This window comes from Schistosoma mansoni, chromosome 1 (genome assembly GCF_000237925.1).
Source record: "Schistosoma mansoni strain Puerto Rico chromosome 1, complete genome".
Lineage (NCBI taxonomy): Eukaryota > Metazoa > Platyhelminthes > Trematoda > Strigeidida > Schistosomatidae > Schistosoma > Schistosoma mansoni.
Window position 1 is genome coordinate 190,550 of NC_031495.1, and position 23,923 is coordinate 214,472.

Genomic DNA, 23,923 nt, shown 5'->3' on the forward strand with positions numbered 1-23,923 from the left:
TTTCATCGATTTATAAAATAAACAAAAACTTTATAAAGATACAAACATTTTTACATTGTGAGAAATTAGTTAGCAACAATTTTTTTGTTTTTTTTATTTTTTTGTTTTCTTATTTTTTTGTATTTTTTTTAAAAATTTTTTTTAAAATTTTGTTTCAATTATAATAATAATCATAAATAATAATTAAACCAATGAAATAGTTAGATACAACATTCTTAATTGAATATATAAATAAACTAGAAAGGTGTTTCCATATTAAATTCATTCATTGATAAGAGTGATTTGAATTAAAAAGTTGGAAAAATAATGTAAGTTGAATTCATAAGTTGATTAAAACTAGACTATCATTAAAAAACCTGAAAGTACTAGATGTCTGTTTAAATCAAGTCTGTAGAGGCAGTTACAGACTGATGATAATGGTGGAAAGTTGAACAATATCATGGATTGGTTGAAATTTGAACATTAACACCAGCTTAGTGGTCTAGAGCTTAGGCGTTCATGAGCGAGACCGATAGGTCTTGGGTTGGAATCTTGAAGAGGCAGAATGTTATTGATAAAGTTTTGTTCATTAAGTTAGATGGTTTGATCATTATTTCGAATGAGACTGTCAGCACAAAGTTGAAGTAGAAGTGAAGTTTTTGAATTTTTTCCACATATAACTCATACCTTATCTAGTGGATTTTGAAGTTAATAGGTTATTGTTGACTTTGAACCCTGATTATTGGTTAAGCTTTCATGCGCGAAACTGATAGGTTCTAGGTTCAAATCTTACGGGGCGGGATTGTGGATACGGACTGTTGAGGGAACCCACAATAGGACGAAACGACCGTCCAATGTTTCCTGGTTTTCCATGATACTTACTTACTTACTTACGCCCGGTACCCCTCGTGAAGGAGCATGGGCCGCCTACCATCATTCTTTATCCAACCCTGTCCTGGGCAATCCTTTCCAGTTCTTTCCAGTTAACATTCATCCTTTTCATATCTGCTACTATTTCCCGGCGTAATTTGTTCTTTGTCCTTCCACTTTTCCGCTTCCCTTCCGGATTCCTTGTTAGGGATTGCCTTGTAATGCACATTGGTGATTTCCTCAATGTATTTCCTATCCACTTCCACTTCAACTATTAAATTGATGAATTTATGAATCATTTCATAGATGAATGTCTATTCCAAGTAATATTTCATTCTTTGTCTTTCCAGATATTTAGACGTGAAAGAGAAAAAAAGGAGTATGAATTATCTACATTGTTTATACATTTTATTGTTTATAATTAATTTTCCGTTATTATCAATTGAAAATCCAATCTTAAATGAAACCATAACAACAGAACTAGTTGATAGGTAAGTCTATGAATGATATTATCTATTTTAACTGATATTGTAATGAGTGTGAACACTACAATGGGGCCAACAGATCAGAATGTCATTAATTGGTTACTTACTTACGCCAGTTACTCCCAATGGAGCATAGGCCGCCGACCATACCACGTTGAAAGCACCGGTTCTCTTCTGATCACCGCAGTTAAGCAACGTTGGGCCCGGTCAGTACTTACATGGGTGGCCGGCTGGGAATACTGCGTGTCGCTGGCTTTAAAAAACTCCGCCTGTAGCTCCTCCGGGGGCTACTGCCGGTCCCAAGCCCGGGTGAAGGAGGAGGGTTGAGCATGGGGTTAGCGACCCCATCCCGTAGAAAACCAACTCGCTAAAAAACGCTAACCTGGATGTCATTACTATACGTTTAATACTACTTTTACAAAATGTTCATCAATTGTCTCAGATTTTGTTGTTCCTTCATTTTTATATAACAATTACTTTATTTTCTCATTCTCTTCTATTTCATCTTCTTAACCTTTTGCTGCAAGACATTCCACTTTTGATTAATGTTATATACTACTTATAACTGTCAAGATAAGTAGTACACATCACAACATGACACTAATTTCATCAAGTTCATAAATATACAATCATAATGGTCACCAAGATAAGTACGATTTATTGAGCATTAACTTCGAATAAACTATCAGTCTAGTTTCATTATGTCATTATGTCATATGAAACTACTGTTGCAACATTCAAGTACACTCTGTTTAGCACTAGATCTTCGAATGTGTAATTTCTGACAGTTACTTCATTTCGATCATAATGTTAGTTGTTAATTGATGTCCATTATCAAATCATTATCGAAGATTAGGATGCACTTAACAGTCATCTCTACCTGTTTTCACAATGATTAGGAGTTTTGTTATATCCGAACGGAAATAAATGAATGATGACCGTTAGGAATTACTTATGGACTAATATTATAAGGATATTCTTATTGTATGCCCCTAAATGCCCTGGTACGGCCGAGAGTGGGGAGAGTCCGCTCTCCCTGTCAAAATGCTCTCACATGGCCACGCGAATATATAGCCTCTGCCAGGGAAGTCCTACTCACTGCCTTCTCGTGGCGGGGGTGTTGTTCACAAAAGTGAGAGGACGAAAAGCGAATGTCCGGCGCTTTAGCCGGGTTGGTGGATGTGGAGAATCCACCTAGGGGAGTTTGAAAACCCTGATTCCAAACCAATGGTGCACATAAGATGGCTCCAGTATCCTGAGGGGACAAATGGCGTATGAATCAATCGTTGATCACCGGCTACCATGGGACTGCATCTCCTTAAGATGCTCCACAGCCTTGTGGACTAGACCTTCAGGTCAAAGGCTCCGGGTGTGGTCCCCTAAGAAAACCACGTGCTTCAGTCTGGGCACCTGGACAGTATCACAGCCCACACACAAGTCAAATAAGATTTGTGAGGCGCATATTTATCTGGTGCTTCCTTGTACCAATATTTATGTGTTTAAATAAATAAATAAATAAATAAAATTCTTATTGTATGACTGTTAAGTGACTATGTATTATGTGTATACAATCATATTCCATTCATTATAAGCTTTTATTTGACCCATTGACCACTATTATGCGGTTTACTATTCCCAATTTATTAATTACAGTTTTTTCACAATCACAGCCACTTTTGGGCTCGATCTTGTACAAATGTTATTTTCTATTTTATGATATCATGTGGTCTGTTTGGCTTGTATATAAACCCAGTATGTTTACAATATATGATTCATATGATGGAAGCTTAGATCAGCGTTCTGAACTCAATGGTCAGGGATAGGCGTTAGAACGATCAATCAGGGTTCTAGGCTGCTCATAAGAGTGTATACGTCATTTTTTTGGTGGTATAAGTCACGATAATTGTATCAACTAAGCACATAACAATTGGTGACCAGGATTTTGAAAAAAAAGAAGCAAATAACACATTTCAGCCACAACATTCAACAGTTGTCTACTGCTCTTTGTCTTGTGGTTGTAGTAATGGAGTGTCACCGGTTTACGCTAATATAAGGAGGCTTCTTTTGCTTCCTAGAGTATCCGCCCATGATCTCTAAATTATGTTATTCATCAATGAAATAAAAATGGATCTGTTAGACTAAAACTTCATTGATCTTGTTGATGGCTCCTAATTTACCGCATATTCTGCCTAATTTTTATTGAACTTAGAGGAACATATTCAACTGAAGATGAGAATTCAAATGTAACTTCAGTTAATCATCGTATAGAAAATTCCACGGAACTTTACAAGTAGGTTTAAAAATATTTTGTTAGTCTAGTAAATTTATAATAAATTGTATTACTATTATGACACCGGAGTTTTCGATGGAGATTCGTTCTCTGAGTTGAATGATTTTAGTTGTGAAGCTATCATCCTTCTTCTGAACGAAATCATCAGCACAAACGTCGGGTAGAAGTGAAGTGTTCGAATATCTCCACATGTGGTTCACAGCTTGTCCTGTAGACCTCAATGTTGATTGGTCCTTGTTGACCTTTAATTTCTTATTGTTTACCTCTTTGTTTTGGTTGTATCTCCCATATGGTTTGATTTTTGATCCTATATTTGTCTATAATTTTCCTGATTGGATTTTTTGGAGGAAACTTCTTTCACTTTCTTCTTCTGATGTTTTTTCTTTTTCAATACATCTAATAGGCAATATCGTGTTGTTACTCCTAGAGGTAACTCAACTTACCCACATAGTTTGATAGTTCATTTGACTTCTAAACAGGAAGTCCCAAAAATATATTAATAAATTCATTTCTATGTGCAAACTTAGTTTATCATAACTACTAGTTAGTGAGAAGCCATGTACAGTGAAACTAATCCAATAGAAGATGGTCACGCAATCCCGTGGATTGGTTGAGATTAGACATTAACACCGTTGGATGCCGGCTAGGCGGTCTAGTGGTTAAGCGTTCGCGGGAGAGACCAAAGGCCCTGGGTTTGGATCCCGCGAGCGAGTTAGTGATTGCGCACTGCTGAGGAGTCCCACACTGGAACGAAACAGTTTTCCAGTGCTTCCAGGTTTTCAATGGTGGTCTAACATCAATAGGTTTACGATCTCAATCAAAAACATATTAATCTCCACAACCTCATACTATCATTCGAATTCAATGAATTTCATACGGTATTAATACAAAATCTCATTTTCAGTCATCATCTAATATTTTTCTATGGTGGTCTAGCTTCAATTGACTCACGCTTTCAACTATTTATAACGTTGTTTATATTTATGAAAGCATTTACTAAGTGTGGTCACAGTATACATAACAAAAATGGAAAACTAAACTTATATGGACGGATTTTAGTCCGTATATTTCATCGACACATGGAGGACAGCTAATAGACTCATTCCAAGTAAGGACCGGTGTCAGACAAGGCTGCTTACTCTCAATCTTTCACTTCCTTCTGGTGGTTAAATGGATTATAAAACCCTCGACATGTGGGAGAAAGGACGGAATACAACGGACAACTTCGATGCAACTAGACGATTTGGACTTCGCAGATAACTCAGTCTTTCTATCCCATACGCACGAACAAATGAAGGTTAAGACATCCATTGTAGCAGAAGCCTCTGCATCGACGGACTTCGAAATATACAGAGGGAAAAAGTAAGATCCTCAAATACAACACAGAAAACACCAACAAAGTCACACTTCATGATGTAGTTTTGGAAGAGGTAGAGTCTTTCACTTACCTCAGAAGCATCATCGATGAACGAGAAGGATCCAATGCAGATGTTAGAGCAAGGATTGCCAAAACAAGAGAAGCATTCACGCAACTGATGATCATCCGAAATTTAAAACAATTGTCAACCAATATCAAAGTCACAATCTTCAATACGAATGTCAAAACAATTCTACTGTATGGAACTAAAACTTGGACAACTATCACAACCATCATCGAAAATGTACAAGTATTTATAAACAATCGTCTACACAAGATACTGAATGTCCGTTGTCCAGATTTCATCAACAACAGTCTACTGTGTCACAAAACAAACCAGCTCCCAACCGAAGAGAAAATTAGAAAAGACGTTGGAAGTGGATAGGACGTAAATTACGGAAATAATCAAACTGCATCACAAGACAAGGGCTAACTTGGAATTTCGAAGAGAAACGGAAAAGAGGAAGGCCGAAGAACACAGTGGGTTGAGAATCGGAAGCAGACATCAAAAATATGACTTGAAAATGGAAACAACTATAGAGGATTATCCAAGACAGAGTTGGATAATGAATGCTAGTGGGCGGCCTATGTTCCTTCACGAGGAGTAACAGGCATAAGTAAATAGTTTCATTGATCATTCAGCAGAGATAATCATTCTTCAGTAAATTAAAGACAACAATTTTATCAAAATGTCATAAATTCGTTCATCTTCTTGATACATTTCATTGACTTATAAACTCATTAAGGGATTTTAAACAATCTTACTAGTGTAAGGGCTTGATGAAGATTGTTGTGGTTCATAGTTTACATCAAGAATTGATCTCGGTTGGATAATCATTGCGTAGCTATTTCGTCCTAGTATGGTATAAAAACTGTGGTTGGGCATTCTATTTAATGAGAAGTTATTCATTCTTGAATTTCGTGTAGTAATTGAAAACAAAATTTTTCTTTATTAAGATTGATTCACTCCTGGACTCTACGTTTATCATGAAACTGATCTACTTGATAATGTAATGATAATGTAAGATCACTAACTTTTCAAGAGAATCATCCTTATTTATTAGTAGTAATTATACTGATTACAAGTAATTGAATAGACAATAATCCACATGAATTCACTTGGTATTATCAGAAGGGGTTTTGTGGAGATTTTAGTAATTTTATATAGTTGAATTCATGAGTTAATTGAAGCTAGACTACCATGGAAAACCTAGAAGCACTGGACGGCTGTTTCGTCCAAGTGTTGGACTTCTCAGCAGTGCGCATCAACGATCCCGCCTCCAGAGACTCGAATCCAGGACTTATAAGTCTCGTGCGTAAAGGCTTAACCTGTAGACCACTGAGCCAACATCCAACGGTGTTAATGTCTAACTTCCGCCAATCCAAGAAATCGGGTCACCGCCCACCATTGTCTTCAGTGAGTTACTATCTCGCAACAGATCTGGTTGTACTCCACTAGTCACTGCTTCTCACTGGACTCTTGAAGCCAGTCACTAGTGAGCATATGATTATTATCAGAAAGGGTTTTGTAGAGATTTCAGTAATTTTGTAGTTTGGTTCATGAGTCAATTGAAGAGAAGTCCCACAATTGGACGAAACGGCCTTCCAGTGCTTCCAGGTTTTTCATGGTGGTCTAGCTTCAATTGACTCATGAATTCAACCATAAAAATCACTTGGTATTGTTTACTTGTATCTTCCCAATGATCAGTTGATCAGTCTCCTGTTGACATATTTGCATCCTGTGCGGACTGCCTCGATATTGCCTGAATTCACAAGCTTTATAAGAAAAGATGGATAGTGGTTACCAGTGGAATCCAGGATGCGCTAAGTGGATAACGCGATGGCGTTTGAAGCGAAAGGTACTGGGTTCAAGACTCATAGTGAACATCAACTCTGAGATGCAGGTATATCTAGCTGACGAGTCCCAAATAAGAGGAAATGTGTGTCCTGGATTCCACTGCTAGTCACGATCCATCTTTGTTTACCAATCTCTGACAATGTTTAAATGACTTTACAGCTTAAAAACGCGTGTTTCGTCCTATCTGGGACTCGTCAGCTGGATGTGCCTGCATCCCACAGTTGATATTCACTCCGGGACTTAAACCCAATAACTTTCGCTTCAAACGTCATCGCGTTTCCCACTCGGTCACTGAGTCCTGATAGCCACTTGCTTGTGCAATGGGATGAAGTTTAAATTCACTTAGTATTGTTTGTTTGAATCTTCCCATTGATGTTTTAGGACTGCAACTGGTCAGTGTCTAATTGGCATATGTGCATGGAAAGATTCAAACAAACAATACTAAGTGAATTGTCAGAGATTGTCTATGAGCTGAAATTATACTAGGTCAACAGTTAAATAAAATGGATATTATATTAACATAATCATTTATATATATATCATATACAATATCTGGTTTATAGTGTTGAAGATCTTGGTTCAACTGAAAGAGAAGAATGGAATTCCACTGTTACAGGGAACTCGTCTGCATTTGATAGTGTGTAAGTTTAATCAAATTAGTTGAATGTATAATGTGTGTAAGGTGCTTGAAATGAAACTTAATAAGCACAGTTAATACCAAAGCCTTAACATTGAAATGATTATTAACTAATAGGGAATTTTTAGGTCGCATACATCACAGAATAGTTTGATTTAAGATATCATTGAAAACCAGGGAGTAATGGATAACTCTTTGAGAGTGCACACTCGAAACCCAGAGAGAAACCGAACTAGTGGCCTTAAGTTCTCATGATGAAGAATTACTCATCAATCTGTAAAGAATACACTGAACCAATTAGACTAATCTCTACAAAAGCTTTACCACCAATCTACACCTGCTTATTCTATACGAATACGTAATGAACTTTAACATAAATTCGGAACCATTTAAAAAGAATTTTGATGAATAATTAATGAAGTAATTAAGAAGACGGACAGGTTGGTTATGCTATTCACTGGTGTTTATTAATAAATGACAGTGAATTGAATTAATAATAGATTAATAGATTATATAATGTCCTCCTGCAGCCCATCTGGGGCTACTGCCGGTCCCAACTCGGATAAAGGCGTAGGGTTGGGCATGGGGTTAGCGATCCCATCCTGTAGACAACTAACTCGTTAAAAAACGCTAACCAGAGAAAATAATTCAGACCATCTAAACTCTGCTCTGAGAGTTAGAAAGTTTTCATTTAAAAAGGGTTATGACATCTCATGATAAAAGCAGAGTTCCTTCGGAAGTCATGAGGCTGATGCCCCTTCTAACAACCAGAAAAACTATTAATTTAGGTCCATAGAATGTTTGTACGATGTGGGAGACTGGGAGAGTCATCCAGTTTGCTTCAGAAATGAGCGGCAATTGAATAGAACTGGAAAGGGAGACCCAGAACAGAGTGGGTTGGAGAATGCTGGTCGGCGGGCTATGCTCCATTTTGCGGTAACAGACGCAAGTGAGTAAGGAAGTAAGAGAATTAATCAAATTTCGATAAGAATTTGAATACTTATTGGTGATTCTCATCTGCGACCGCAAGGTTAAACTTACATTGATTGATCACGGAGTAATCATTAATTTTTTGTCTCTCTAGTGTTTTTATGCTGTTTGAATTGAACTGACTTGACATCGCATGGATTATGTTTTGATGTAAGGTAGCAACCGCTCAGTGACTAAGCACTGTAAATAGGAGGTAAGTTGCTAATAGATCCACTCACTGACAAAGTCTCATACTATGAAGCTGTTACTCGGGTTACCATCTACCCGGATACAGTGGTTTGCTCAAGATCGTGGGGAAGCCTTAATGCTAAGTGGAAGTTGACACAAGAAACAGGCCTGACAGAGTTTCGTGTTAACTACTTTGAACCATGTATAATCGAAGTAAGGACATCATTGGACATTTAGATTGGAACGGCATAGGTTATTGTTTCTAAATCCGGTCACTTACCTCAGTAATACTATTATGTTATTGAAAGATTACATTTGCACTCCCAAAATTTCTACTCACATTCAATAAGCATCAAGATGTACGGTATTTAAACAATCAATCTTACTTGCTCTCATGCTGTATTTCTCTTTGGGTTACATATAGATGAACGTTAAGTGATTTTGATTCTTAATCGTCATTCGTGACATCGATAAGGTTAGATTTAATGAAATATACCATGTTCTCATAATAATTCACTGTTAAAACATCTCTTTTTCAAGATTCAAAGAAGACGTTTCGATTGATCAAGAAGGAGTGAATTTCACTACATCTGAAAAACTTGTTTCAATCATTCCTGAGTAAGTTTAATATCTTTAAGACAATTCTATTTGTGTGTGCCTGAGTGCTCTGTTAATATATATGATGTGACGATACCGCCAATTGGAGAGCAACGATTTATTGATCGGACCAATGACACACGAAATCCGTACGAGCAGTCTAGAGTACTTGCCGGTCCTGCTATCTACCTAGGTCAGTCAGTCAAGTCCAGAACACCAATAACAGCCTCTGCAATATGAATCATTATTTTCAAACATACTGGGTTTGTATGCCGAACAGACAGACTACATCGTATCATAAAATAGAAAATAACATTTGTACAAGATTCAGCTAAATGTGGCTGTGAATAGGGGGAACAGTAATTAATAGAATAGGGATAACTCAAGAATGGTAAATAGTATAATAATAGTCTATGGGTCAAGATAAAGCTCATAATAAAAGGAACATATGAATAGTTAAGTTACGTAACAATTATACAACAGGAAATATACGCATCCTATTGGTCCTTAAATAGTTCTCAAAATTTACCATTTATAATTCGCTTTGCGATATAACATCATTGAAGAGGGAACGTTAGATTGACGACCATCAAGGATTAAGGGCGATTAGATGGTTGTCTCTATCTGTGTACTTCATAATCTCACATCAAAGTGAATCCAGGATATTACTGAGCTAATGACTCCTAATGTCATTATTTATATTTGTGAGTTCAGTCAATTTATAACATATTCCAGTCTTTTTATTGAATATCATCTTGGAGTTACTCTATTTCACTTTCAAAATTGTTATCAACAACTAATAGGTATGAATTTTTTATCTCAAATTCACTGGTTATTGGGTTATTTTTCTCATTTACCCGTACTATAGTAAACGAGTTCACAAGTGCGGACAATCAAATGTATTTTAATATAACATTACAGAACATAAGATGGTGGTTGGAGGTGGTCAACAGGAAACCCTAGACACGGGTTTCGTGATCTATAGCATTCGATCAGCACTAAGAAGGACTTGACATGGATGACATTGATCATCATCCAGTGATCAATCAATTATGATTACAGAACATCTTAGTAAAATTTGAGAACCATACAGTAAATTATTCATTTGCATAATGTTCATTGATTATCCCCGACTTCATTGTTATTGCATTTCCACAGCAATCATCCTCTCTTTTTTCTTCGATTTTCTTAATCTTCTGTCGCCAGATATTTCACTTTCGATTGATGATACGTACTACTTATATCAATCGAAATCAGTAGCATACAACATAATACGTGGAGAAGTATTAAATATTTTGTTTTGTTTCCAATCATCATAATATTTAGGATACATTTCATTAAATATTAAATGCTTTTTTATGATTGAAATCTTTCATTTTAAGATATGAAGTTACTTCTATACTTTATGAAGATTGGAATGCTACAACATTTCAATATCCAGTTTCAACAAATTCTATGTAAGTGAAATGTTTTCATCGATTAAACTCATAAAGTAACTACTTAGTTGATTCCACACGTCAGCCTTAAGTTCTGTGAGTTGTTGTTGTGACATTTGATTTCCTGAATAATGTAATCCCTTTCTTCTTTACCTCGTTTTAATTGTAGAAGTGAGACTATAATCTATGGGCAACCTTAGGGTGACGCTAAAGTGACCTTGAGAGTGTCTACCTACTTGGCTATCAGTGAAATCCAGGATGCGAGTCCCGTCCTATTTGGGACTTGTCAGCTGAATGTACTTGCATCTCAGAGTTGATGTTCACTCTGGGATTTGAACCCAGTACCTTTCGCTTCAAACGCTTTCGCGTTATCCACTCAGCTACTGAGTCCTGTCTACCTATTTACTAGGGTTAAATGAAGGTTATAAAGCAGTTTGAAGAATAAGAATTCTGATTTACAGTTGACAGTTAAGGTTAGTAATTAGATTTACGGTTTTTCATCAATAACTGATATCAGTTAAAATGCCTAGACGGTAATTGGCCAAATGGATGAATGAATTTCGCGCCAAAATCCAAGATCTGTTATCCAAAATCTGATTGGTTCTTTCATAAATTATAGTATCACCATTTTAGTGCATTGGACTTTTGTCTGATTTGTAGATGAATATTGAATTCATACTAAATAAACATACACTGTTTAGTGATACAGTGCTATTTCAGTAATTTTGATTCAGTATCAATAAGCATTTTAAGTTTGAGACTTTAGAAGATTGACCAGATGGATCGAATACCTTATCATTGTGTATCTGATTGCTGGATAATAATGATATGAATCGAACTATTTTACAAAGACTAGTGTTATTAAGGCTCTATATCTTTTAGTATTAGTTAATAAAACATATGGAGATTCTTCAGAAGTGACAATTTAACACAGTCTAAAGATGAAATCACAAGTTTAACTTCTATTATATTATCGAAGTAGTCGTGGATGCTCACTCTTGAGGATTCCCGTACTAGGACGAAACGATTATCCAATGCTTCCAGATTTTCCACGGTGGTCTAACTTTATTTGACTCATGAATTGAACTATTAGAATTACCTTTGTTTAGTTTACTTGAAATCAAATTGTATTAATTGTAGTACATTGATCGACAGTGGAGTGCTAAGTACTACTGTAGTGAACAGAACACCGGTTGGAGACAATCGAATGTATTTAGACACAAATTACAGACTATCATACTAAATTCTGATAACCATACAGCAAACAGTTAATTTGCAAATTAACAACCAATTGTCTCAATCTTCAGACTGTTCCTTCTGTATATATCAATCCATCTTCTCTAATTTCATTGTTTATGTATTTTCCTACCAATTGCGCTTCATTTCGGTTCATTCCTTATCGGTCTTCTGCCAAATTACATTCTATGTCTGACCATCGCTATATACTACTTATATGGATATAAGTAGACCACACTACACACTACAATCAACTTATATTTCAAATTAACTCTGTTATATGTAAATTATTTAGGAACAATCTTGAATGAACAATAGACTCAGTATAGAATATGCCATTTTTCTTGTAGGCAAGAGATAAATATTATCAAAAATGATACATCGCCATTACAAATTCAAGATCAAAGAACCGAAGAACCCGTAAGTTTATATGAATTTGTGTAACTGAATATTCATTGATATTGTTATATCTAGAGCTTTGATTCTAACTATGCCGCGTACTAATAGACTACTTGAACGATAGGACCCGCAACGTCGCAAGAGAGAAGACAGAAGACTAGTAAGTAGGAAATTTTATCCCCCAAAACAGTGTCAAAATGTAGCATAGAAATCTCATGTATTTATAGTTTTTGACTGGGAGTAAATCATCATTTCAGACACATAGGAGTCATTCTTATCCATCCAATGGGGAAGCTACACGTAGACATTCTAGAATATTCCCCTAGCAGTGACTGAATAGAATGTCTGCGGCCCTTTCTGGGCTTCTTAAGGCTTCCTAAAGTTTACCAACGAGCCGTCCTTACAGGTATATTTCTTGCTTCACAAATAAATATAATTCGATGTTAGGTAGTAAAGCTTAATTAATAGAAAACTGTTGAAACTTGAACCTCACTATAATCATCAGTTTCTACCAGACTACATACATAACTTGGTAACCAGTTTCCGTTAGAACAAGACCTAAGTGGAGGATATCCTGTTGAACCATGGTTACGTGCCAATTAGCTTAATAATCAAATTATGACTTAGTTGATAGAATTTAGCTATCGATGTGATTCATACAAGATGATTTTTATTAAAAACGAGTTATCGCTTAGTATGAAAATAGATGGAATGTATGGAATCATTAAAAGTGGAATGAAATTTGAATCATGATTTTAGTAAATTAACAAATTACTGAAAATATAGTTTTTTTTTAAACCCTCAATCATGATATAGTGGTTTTATGAAAAAAAACTTTGATACTACCCATCACAAAGTATGATTTAAGAAGTATTTTCTAATGGACGATCATCTTTTGAATGGAGTTTATTCGACATTAGTGACCTTAAAATCAACAGATTTGTTAGATCTACTTCAGGTCAAGCACATTAGAAATTTATACAAATGAATGCAGCAGCATAATTGTTCCACATTACCATAAGTTAACTAAGGTGTAGGTGCATACATTAATATAGTAAATTAGTTAAAGAAGATAAAGAGCGTAGATAAAATGATTCAATAATAATTAAATGTCTAAATGATTCCATATACAACTCAAATATGGTATTACATAGATTTTACAGGCGTTTCACTCCTTCCATGACCCTTTATCGATGATGATTAGTACATTGATGTCTAGAGCTGTCCCTATGAATCACGATTACAAATATGTAAGGCCCGAGTAGAACATCTCATGATATAGGTCCTTCAACTGATGTAGATGTCCGTCACTTTTAGCGTGGTACATGATAACTGGAGTGACTTTTTATAAAATATCGATCTAAAGTGATGGTTTATTTTTTATTTATTTATGTGTTACTAATCCCAATATTTTAAAGTGAATAAATTGCATTGTTAAACCAATTTATTTTCTCAATCTTTTTTACTGTATGCGGTAGGCTACTTAATTATAAAAAAGTAGTTTAAAATAAATTTCTTAATTTCTGTGGGTTCGTAATTTGTGATTTTTTTTAATTGAAATAACCAACTAATCTCATCCGTTTTTATCCATTTATCGATTGTTCTCTCTTCTATTACCACGTCTAATTTTTAATAATACCCATTCCCCTTAACCATTTTCTTATATTCTTGCACGATTAACCTACTTTCAAGACGCAGGTTATTTTTGTTATTAATATTCCCACATGACATAATCGTATTCTGTTTACCTAATAATAATAATAATAATAATAATAATAATAATAATAATAATAATAATAATAATAATATATCGGTAAATAAATAAACAAAAGTGATTCCTTGTAAGCAAAGATGGATAGTGGCTAGCAGTGGATTCCAGGACGCACAGTATGCACATATGCCGATTAGAGACTGACCAGTTGCAGTCCTAACACATCGATGGGAAGATTCAAAAAATTAATACAAAATGAATTTAAAGGTGATTCCTGTTATTTTTATTTTCTTTGATTATTTCAGCTTGTTTCTGACGTGGTTTTGGTAATGCTAGTAACACATAACAGCCTCAAAATTAAGTTTTATCAACAGCCTTTTTTTAACTCTTGTTCATAGTATTTTTATGGGTATTCCAGTCATTCAGCCGGTATCATTGTACTAATCCTAGCAATATGTTGATGATAATTCTTCATGATTCCAACCATGAAAAATACTGAAATCTCCACAAAGCCAATTCTGATTGTAATCAAATGCCCACTAGTGACTAACTTCAAGATACATGTCCTGGATTTTTAGTGAGAAGTAGTGACTAGTGGAGTTCAACCACGTCTGTTGTGAGATAACAACTCACTGAAGACCATTGGTGAACGATTACTCAAACTTTGTGGATTAGTTGAAGTTAGACATTAACACCGTTGGATGCCGAATCAGTGGTCTATCGGTTAAGTGCTCTGGCACGAGACTGGTAGGTACTGGGTTCGAATCACGCTCGCGAGGCGGAATCGTGGATGCGCACTTCTGAGGAGTCCCATAATAGGACGAAACGGCCGTCTAGTGCTTCCAGGTTTTCCTTGGTGGTCTGGCTTCAAGTGACTCATGATTTCAATTATGAAAAATACTGAAATCTCCACAAAACCCCTGCTGATTGATGATAATTCTTAAGAATATTTCATGTTAAATTGTATACTATTTACTTATTCATATCAAAACTACGTGAGAGCTATCACTGTAAAAACCAAAAGAGTTTATATAAATGTAAGAGTTTACAGGCTGATTTGTGAGGTTTTATTTAGTATGAGAAGAGTTTATATCACAAACTGTTAACTTCAGGAAACCCACTATAAACTAAGAAGTAATGAACAATTAATTTTGTTCCTCTTTGAGGAACTCTAAGAAAATTTCCGCTCACAATTTCAAACAACATTGAATTGGTTTAACATTAGCATGAGATCAGAAAGCCCTAGAGTCGATTTCATTTTATGATCAAGGGTAAGTACTGCCAAGTAATCTCTAATAAATGGGAAAGAACTATCATATTCAAGCTGATGTATCATCTTATCAAGCAGGATCATTTCAACCATATTTCTTGATAATGTGTTATTTCCATGTTTAATCTTTTTGTTCTCAGGAAACAGAAAGTGATGATATAGAGAATTTATTAGACCATTTAATAAATAAACTTAAAGTACCATCAGATAATTGGCTTAATTATCATTATATTATGGCTATGGAAAGTCCTGATGGAAGTATATATGTTCCAAAAAATCATAAACAAAGTACTCGGAAACACTTGATTACATTATTGGGGTATGTTAAATATAATTTTTTGGGTGTGTTTTTTTCAGTTATTTGTATTTATTTCAACACATGAATATTGGTACAAACGGGTACCAGATATATATGAGCCACACAAATCTCATTTGATTTGTGTGAGGGCTGTGATACTGCTCAGGTGCCCAAACCGAAACAGGTGGTTTTCTTAGGGAGCCACACCCGGAGCCTTTGACCGAAAGATCTGATTCACAAGGCAGTGGAGCATCATGAGGAGATGCAGTCCCATGGTAGTCGGTCACCAACGATTGATTCATACGCCATTTGCTCCCTCAGGATACTGGAGCCCATGTATACCATTGGTTTGGAATGAGGGTTTTTCAACTCCCTATGATGACGTTTCCGTGTACACCAACCTGGTTCAAGCGCCGGACATTCGCTTTTCGTCCTCTCAATTTTGTAAACAACAGTAATGTCACTGTGAGAAGGCAATGAGTAGGACTTGTGTGGCAGAGGCTATATACGCGTGACCATATGAGAGCATTTCGAGAGGGAGAGCGGACTTTCCCACTCTCAGCCGTACCAGAGCATTTGGGAGCAAATCACCTGCGAGCGCCGGGATTAAATAATTTCCTCTGGACATTAATCTGACAATCAGGTTGCCAAGGACAAAATTTTTCTTTTCTATTACATGGTTAAGGTTTTTCAAACTTTATGAGTCACTATTCAGAGGAATTTCATGTCAGTCGATGCTTTAATGGATAATTGGCTATGAGTATTAGGGTATTTGATCGTTGGTATTTTGATATTGATTTCAAAAACCCTTTCATTAGGCTAAATTGTTTAAATGTACATCCTACGAAACATTTATTTTGTATGCTGACTATCCTTTCTGGATTTTAGTTACTTATCAGTTGATACTACTATTGTAGTGAACGAAAAGAAAAGTGGGGACACTCGAATGTATTTGAACATAAAATTACAGAACATCTCAGTAAAATCTGAGATCCATACAGTTAATACATCATTTGTTGAATGTCAATCAATTATCTCAGACTTCACTGTTCTTTCATTTCCACAGCAATCAATTCCTCTCCTCATTCTTTTTTTCTTCGATCTTCTTAACTTTTTACCTCCTGACATTTCACTTACGATTGATGATACATACTACTTATATCTGATGACATCAGTAGCACACACTACACTATATGATCAGTTTAAATTTTCATTTCAGTGCTGACTAGTGATATTTTTGGTTTGCAAAATAAATCAAATAATCTATCAAAGTTTAATTAGTAACTATGGAATATTGAGAATTGAACTGAATTCTAAAAGGAAATGTCATATACCTTAAATAAATCGAATAAACAATAATAACACAGAATATCTAGATGATTAGATGATATTCATTTTGAAGTATGCCCTGATAATGTCAACACAAATTGATGGTTGATAATCGGAACAAGATCAATGTACTGATGTTTGGCGGTCTGCTTGAATATCTGGGCTACCTATTCCTGCCATATAGATATTTCAATAAGTTATCGGGTTTCTTTTGTTTGTTTTATTACATCATTATTGGCTGTTAATCACATAACCTATGCAGGTATGTCTCTGAAAAGTGTACAACGAAACGCTGTACAAGTTACAAAAGGTTCAATCAGAGATATCGTGGTTGATAGCAATATGCATTGAAAAGAATACATATTATTCACATGTCGTTTCCTGAACTGCTAACATCTAATTGGCGATCACTAAATGTTTATCGTTATGATCGACGAAGAAGTAAGAAATGGAAACTCACTGAAATACTTCATGCTGAGAATTCTACCAGTTAGATCTAAGGAGACTGCCAAAAGTCAAATGTACACCTCGGAAAATGTCCCATAATTAACTTCAAACACCTACTTAACATTGAACGTTTATTACTCACACTTTCCCTGAAGTCATATTTGTGGCAAAAAGACGTTCAACTAATCCAAAAGAATCCTCTATCATTACCATTCAATGCTATTTGTCTTCTTTCAATTGTTTTAAATTTGTAGATTTGCTGAAGAAATTGTTTCCAATAAAAGTATGTTTAATATATTACTAGTTAAATGACTTTCTTTAAACTAACTTTTACAGTTTACTTAGTATTGTTTGTTTGAATCTTCCCATTGATGTTCAGGACTGCAGCTGGTCAGTCTGTAATTGGTATATGTGCATATCGTGTGTATTGCCTCGATATAGCCTTAATTCACAAGCATTTTAAGCAAAGATGGATATTGGCTAGCAGTGGAATCCAGGACGCACGTTTCGTCCTATATGGGACTCGTCAGCTGGATGTACCTGCATCTCAGAGTTGATGTTCACTCCGGGACTCGAACCCAATACCTTTCGCTTCAAACACCATCGCGTTATCCACTCAGCTACTGAGTCCTGATAGCCACTTGCTTGTGCAATGGGGTGAGGTTTAAATTCACTTAGTATTGTTTGTTTGAATCTTCCCATCGATTTGTTAGGACTGCAACTGGTCGGTCTCTAATTGGCATATGTGTATACTGTGGATATTGCCTCGATATAGCCTTCATTCACAAGCATGGTAAGCAAACATGGATAGTGGCTAGCAGTGAAGCGAAAGGTACTGGGTTCGAGTCTCAGAGTGAACATCAACTCTGAGATGCAGGTACATCCAACTGACGAGTCCCAAATAGGACGAAGTGCACGTCAAACTGGATTTCACTGCTAGCCATTATCCATCTTTGCTCACAACAGTTTAGTTAGTTCAGCATTCTGAAGCACTTTATACACATTTTATACAGTTTTACTTAAATCAAAAGAATTACACAGCAAATTAAGAGATTTAAATTAGAAGAAGTGCATATTTTACAGAAGAAAACACACAAAAAACACTTGTTACGACTTTTACTTCCTTTAAATAGTCAGATTAGGTCATCTTCTTAGCATCAGTCCAGCGGCATAGCCACTACAAGGACGCCAATCCAACAACTACACTAAACCATTCAATCGGTAATCGATAATTACAAAGAAATTTCGATCACATCCACAATTAATTCATCAATTAGTATCACAAAGTAGTTTTGGTTGACTGCGATAGAGTCACTTCATTAGTTGATATTACAGAGGGGTCTCAAATTGGGAGAGTACATCAGTCCATTGTTGTTTTAAAGCTTTTAATCACTTTTAAACTGATGTCTAAGTCCTAAGGCTCCAATCTTTAGCTGTTGACTGCATCAACTCACATGTGACTCAACGGTACATACTACCTACTAAAAATCATGTTATTAGCATCTACTACAGTAGTATAACTTTCTCAAGTGTAATATGAGACATGAGTTTCGTCCTATTTAGAACTCGTCAGATGAATACACCTATATTCAAGAGTTGATGTTTATTTTAAATCAGAAAGTGTTTCAGAATATATCAAATCCTAATCATCATCATATGTTTAATATTGTTACTTTGTGTTTCATTATCAAGATGGTATTACATATGTAAACAACAAGAGTGAAGACAATCAATCAATCACTACACAATGGATAAATGATGATATTTTAGTGCTTGGACATAATCTATCAATCATTGGAGATAATCAATCTAACAATGATGATGGATACATCAACAAACTATGGAATACTAATGAGACATTCAACGAAAGGAACAATACTAATAATAACAACCATGAATTTTCAGATATTGATCATGAAACCGGAACATTTACTGAAATATTGGATCTTTCTTATTCAAATGTAACTGAACTAGATGGAAGAAGGTTAACCGATCATGAATTACATGAATCAAATGAGTCAAATGATCTACATACTATTGTAGAAACTATAATCCTTGATGATATGGATCACAGAATATCTGAACCAACTAATCAATCCTCTATACTGGACACTGAAGAAAACTTGTCAAATACACCAATTGAATTACAAGTAAACAGTAGCCAAGAGAATATAACAACTGATTCGATGGATACTGTTCATCAGCAACTTACAAAACTAATACACAATTAAACTATAGAAGTTTAGAAGACCAGGTAAACAAATATTGAGTGTGTTCTGTCATAGTAATCACTATGGTTCATTGATTTATAAACCCCGCTATTATTCATGATGCAATTTTCTTGAACATCATTAAGTCTAACTTTCTTTAAGCTTTTATACAGTGTGTCTTGTTGTTACTTATTAGATACAACTTCTTGATCGCATCTCCTCACGATGCTCCACTGCATTGTGGATCAGACCTTCAGGTCAAAGGCTCCGGGTGTGGTCCCCTAAGTAAACCACCTGCTTTGGTTTGAGCAACCGGGCAGTATCACAGCCCCCACACAAATCAAATGAGATTTGTGTGGTGCATATGTATTTGGTGCCCCTTTGTACCAATATTTATGTGTTTAAATAAATAAATAACTTGTTTATTGAATATTTGACTGAATATTGTAATGTATCATCAAACATGAAAGTAATCAGACATCTATTTTATCATCATTAGACACTAATCATCATCAACCAAAAGGTTTTCATTTCTTCATAGTGAGCATATTACATTTCCAATTACTGAGATGATATTTTATATAGTTAAGATTATGAGTCAATTGAAGCTAGACCACCATAGGAAACCTGGAAGCACTGAACAGCCGTTTCGTCCTATTGTGAGACTCCTCAGCAGTGCAAATCCACGATTCCACCTTGAGAGCCTATTGTATGCAGTTTTAATTAGATCATATTCTATATAACCAAAGACTTATACAAACATATTTTCAACAATGTGACTTAGTGATATATAAATCCCTTTAAAGTCAATGTGGTTATGACTGGATATTTTCTTAGTATACATAGAAGCTTCTGTCAAAAATTGAATGGTTTTATAACTAATTGAAGTTTATTATGAGAATCGATGCTAGAATACATGGATTAAAAAATTACATAGCTTAACCTACTATCACGTATATTAACTAATCAATGAAATCATGAATTGATGTAAGTTAGACCACCATTTGAAACCTAGAAGCATTAGATAGCCATTTCGTTCTACTGAGGACTCCTCAGAAGTGCATGCCCACAATCCTCCAGGCAGAACTCAAACTCACAACCTTCAATCTCATGCACAAGTTCTTAGCCCAACGAATTGGCAACTAACGGTGTTAATGTTCAACTTCAACCAAACTATGACATTGAGCAATCATCTTCTAATGCTTTTGGTGGATAATCACCCCATACCCGACACATTTGAATTCCAATGGTGACAGCTTCTCACTAGAACTACGGAAATTTCCTCTCAAAGTTAGCCACTAGTGAGGACATGAAAATTGTCAGTGAAGGGTTGTGGAGATAGTTGGAATTCATTGTTATCAAAAACCGATCTAAGTCGAAACATTTTCGCGTTCGCGCACGAGACCAAAGCTTCTGGATTCAATTCATGCTTGAAGGGCCATATATGCGCACCGTTGAGGAGTCCCATAGCAGGAGAAAATGACCGTCCAGTGCTTCTAGGTTCACACTGGTAGTTCATGAAATTCAACAATCTTCACAAAGCTTTACTGATGATCATTTTAACTTATAACTAACACTTTTTTGATCCATTTCCACGAATACTTTCTTCTAAAAGTTCTTGGTTCATAAAGATTTGAAGGCAAACTATTTGAGTCATGTAGTTTTATCAGTTAACATATTCATGTTCAATGCTTTTCTGGTCATTTAAAGGCTTTTTGTAAAATTCACTTTAATATGCAGATTCTGTTTGTCAAAGGCTGATCTTATTATACTATTGAAACCAAGAAGTACTGGACAGTCAATAGTTAAGCTTTCTTTGTGAGTTCTGAAAATTCTGGGTTCTATCTATGGCGAGATTCTTTATGCGAAATGCTAAAAATTAAAATAATGAGACGATAAGGATGTTCAGTATTTCCTGTTTGTCAGTGATACTCCAATTGAAATCATTCCATGACGAATACATTCTAAGAACATATTTGATCATTTCGAATAAATTAGCGATCAATCATGGAAGAGAAAGATCTAAACTTTCAAAATACATGAGTTTATTCAATGGAACTGATAGCAGATTTATTTATTGGAAAATACCGCCTAGAATGTTGAATGCTGTGTGTCTTGTTGTTACTTATTAGATACAACTTCTTGTTCTCAACGCAAACATGTATTTAGTTATTTATCTGTGCTAATAGTGTAGAGTAGTGACTTGGTTATATATATACTAGATTCTTTATAATATCAAAGTATTCAATCCAGGGTTAAGTTGGGTTTAGCTCTCTAACAGATAAATATGATTTTAATAGTCGAGATTAAGACTCAGTTGAAGCTAGACCAACATAGGAAACCTGAAAGCACTGAACGGCCGTCTTGTACTGTTGTGGGACTCTTTAACCGTGTGCATCCACGATTCCGCCTTGCGAGCCTATTGTATGCAATTTGAATTAATGGATGTTTTGTCTTAATACATGGTGATACAATATCAATATGACTTGGAGTTTAAATGAAATTGATATGAAGTCGTAGACAGTGAACAGGAATCTCTAAAATTAATATTTGGCTAATTAAAATTTACAAGAAAAGTGTATTCGCAATTTTGAGAGATCTGGTGATTCCTGAAAGATGTCGAATCATATCACCATTCCCCGAGTTACAGATGTGACTGATACTCTGTGAGATTCAGTTATTAACATTATTTGATTAAAGAACTCTGAATATAACATGATATAACAGATAAGTTTGATGTAGTTAAGATCGTGAGTCAATTGAAACTAGACCACTATCGAAAACCTGGAGGCACTGGACGGCCGTCCTGTCCTACTGTGGGACTCCTCAGTAGTGCGCATCCACGATCCCGCCTCGCGAGATTCGAACCGAGGACCTACCAGTCTCGCGCCGGAGCACTTAACCGATAGACCACTGAGCCGGCATCCGGCTGTGCTAATATCTAACCTCAACCAATCCACGAAATTGCGCGACCAACTTCCATTGTACTGAGGTAGATACCTGTCTCTACCTGACATGGATTAGCTTCACTGGCCACGACTTCTCACTAGACCTTCAGGAATTACTTCATGGAGCCAGTCACTAGTGAGCATATAATAGATAAGTTTTGTTAATTTGAATCAGTTAACAAAAAACCTAGGTGTCACAGAGTTTTATAAAAATTGTCTTTTATAACCCAACAAAAAATTTAATTTAGCTTTACTTATTTATTATTGTTAAATGTTAACGTATGACGTCGATTAAACACAGACCTGAACTTATTATCATCTTCACAGTTAGATATGTGAATTCCTAATAGTTAAATTCATGAGTCAATCAAAGTGAGATCACCATTGAAAAACTTGGCTGTTTCGTCCCAATGTAGGACTCATTAGCAACGTGCAACCATAATCTCACATGAAGGACTCGAACCCAGAACCTTTGGTCTAGTGCACGAACACGTAACCTCTAGACCACTGAGCTAGCATCCAATGGCTCAGTAGTTACTACAATCTGAATCCAGAATACTTTGTGTTTATTTTTATTCTCATTCTGTTTTATTCACTTTTTCAGATTTATAAAGAATCAATTCATTAATTTCTTACCTAAATATAATACAACTAATATATGGTAACGTTAATTTATTATACAATAATATACTACTTATATTACTATTTCTAATACTACTTATATTACTATTATCCAATACTCATATTAGTTTCTTATTTAAAACCAAAATATTGAACATTGTATAATTTGTTTATTGAATAATTATGATTATTTTTAAACCTCAATTTACTACTGAAATAAATGTTGATTGTTAAATCGATGTAAAAATGTTCTGTTGAATGGCGAATTGGTCTGTAAGAGCTTTTTCAATGAATGAATATGGAACTAATTGCTAGATTGATTTGAACATTCATGAAAATCATTGAAATTGAAGTTATATTGCGTGGATGTTTCGTCCTTGTTTGAAAATCATAAACCTAGGTGAAAGCATGAGTCAATTGAAGTTAGACCACCAAGGAAAACCTTGAAGCACTGGACAGTCGTTTCGTCCTATTGTGGGACTCCTCAGCAGTGTGCATCCACGATCCCGCACTCGCGAAATTCGAACCCAGGACTCATATCGAATCTTTACAATATTGTACTCATCATTATGCACCACTTGACAAAGTTTTATTGTTCTAGACTAGTCATCTATCATTTATACAAAACATTAGAAGTAAATTTGTTATTTAAATCTGAATCGCCTGGTTGATGGTTGACATGAAAGTTTCCAGGTTTTCTATGGTGGTCTAGCTTCAACTGATTCAT

The 23,923-nt window shown here is 35.3% G+C and overlaps 1 protein-coding gene and 1 non-coding gene across 2 annotated transcripts; one reads left to right on the forward strand and one right to left on the reverse strand.

Moving 5' to 3' along the window:
• Nucleotides 1–257: 257 nt before the first annotated feature.
• Nucleotides 258–23,431, forward strand: Smp_070540 (hypothetical protein). The gene is made up of 11 exons (XM_018792895.1): nt 258–307; nt 1,200–1,340; nt 3,544–3,624; nt 7,463–7,540; nt 9,235–9,312; nt 10,674–10,748; nt 12,314–12,383; nt 15,484–15,662; nt 17,672–17,700; nt 19,110–19,671; nt 23,180–23,431. Exons 2-10 carry the CDS (start codon nt 1,231–1,233, stop codon nt 19,646–19,648), a joined length of 1,239 nt encoding a protein of 412 aa, XP_018647462.1. The 5' UTR covers nt 258–307; nt 1,200–1,230; the 3' UTR covers nt 19,649–19,671; nt 23,180–23,431.
• Nucleotides 11,047–11,113, reverse strand: Smp_tRNA_01683_Pseudo_TTG.1.1. The gene has a single exon. It is a non-coding gene (tRNA).
• Nucleotides 23,432–23,923: the final 492 nt, after the last annotated feature.

Coding starts and splice junctions, on each gene's coding strand:
- Smp_070540 (XM_018792895.1), top strand. CDS start 1,231: ATGAATTATCTACATTGTTTATACATTTTATTGTTTATAATTAATTTT. Junction 10,749..12,313: donor CCAGTTTCAACAAATTCTAT/GTAAGTGAAATG, acceptor TTTTTCTTGTAG/GCAAGAGATAAATATTATCA. Junction 12,384..15,483: donor ATCAAAGAACCGAAGAACCC/GTAAGTTTATAT, acceptor TTTTGTTCTCAG/GAAACAGAAAGTGATGATAT.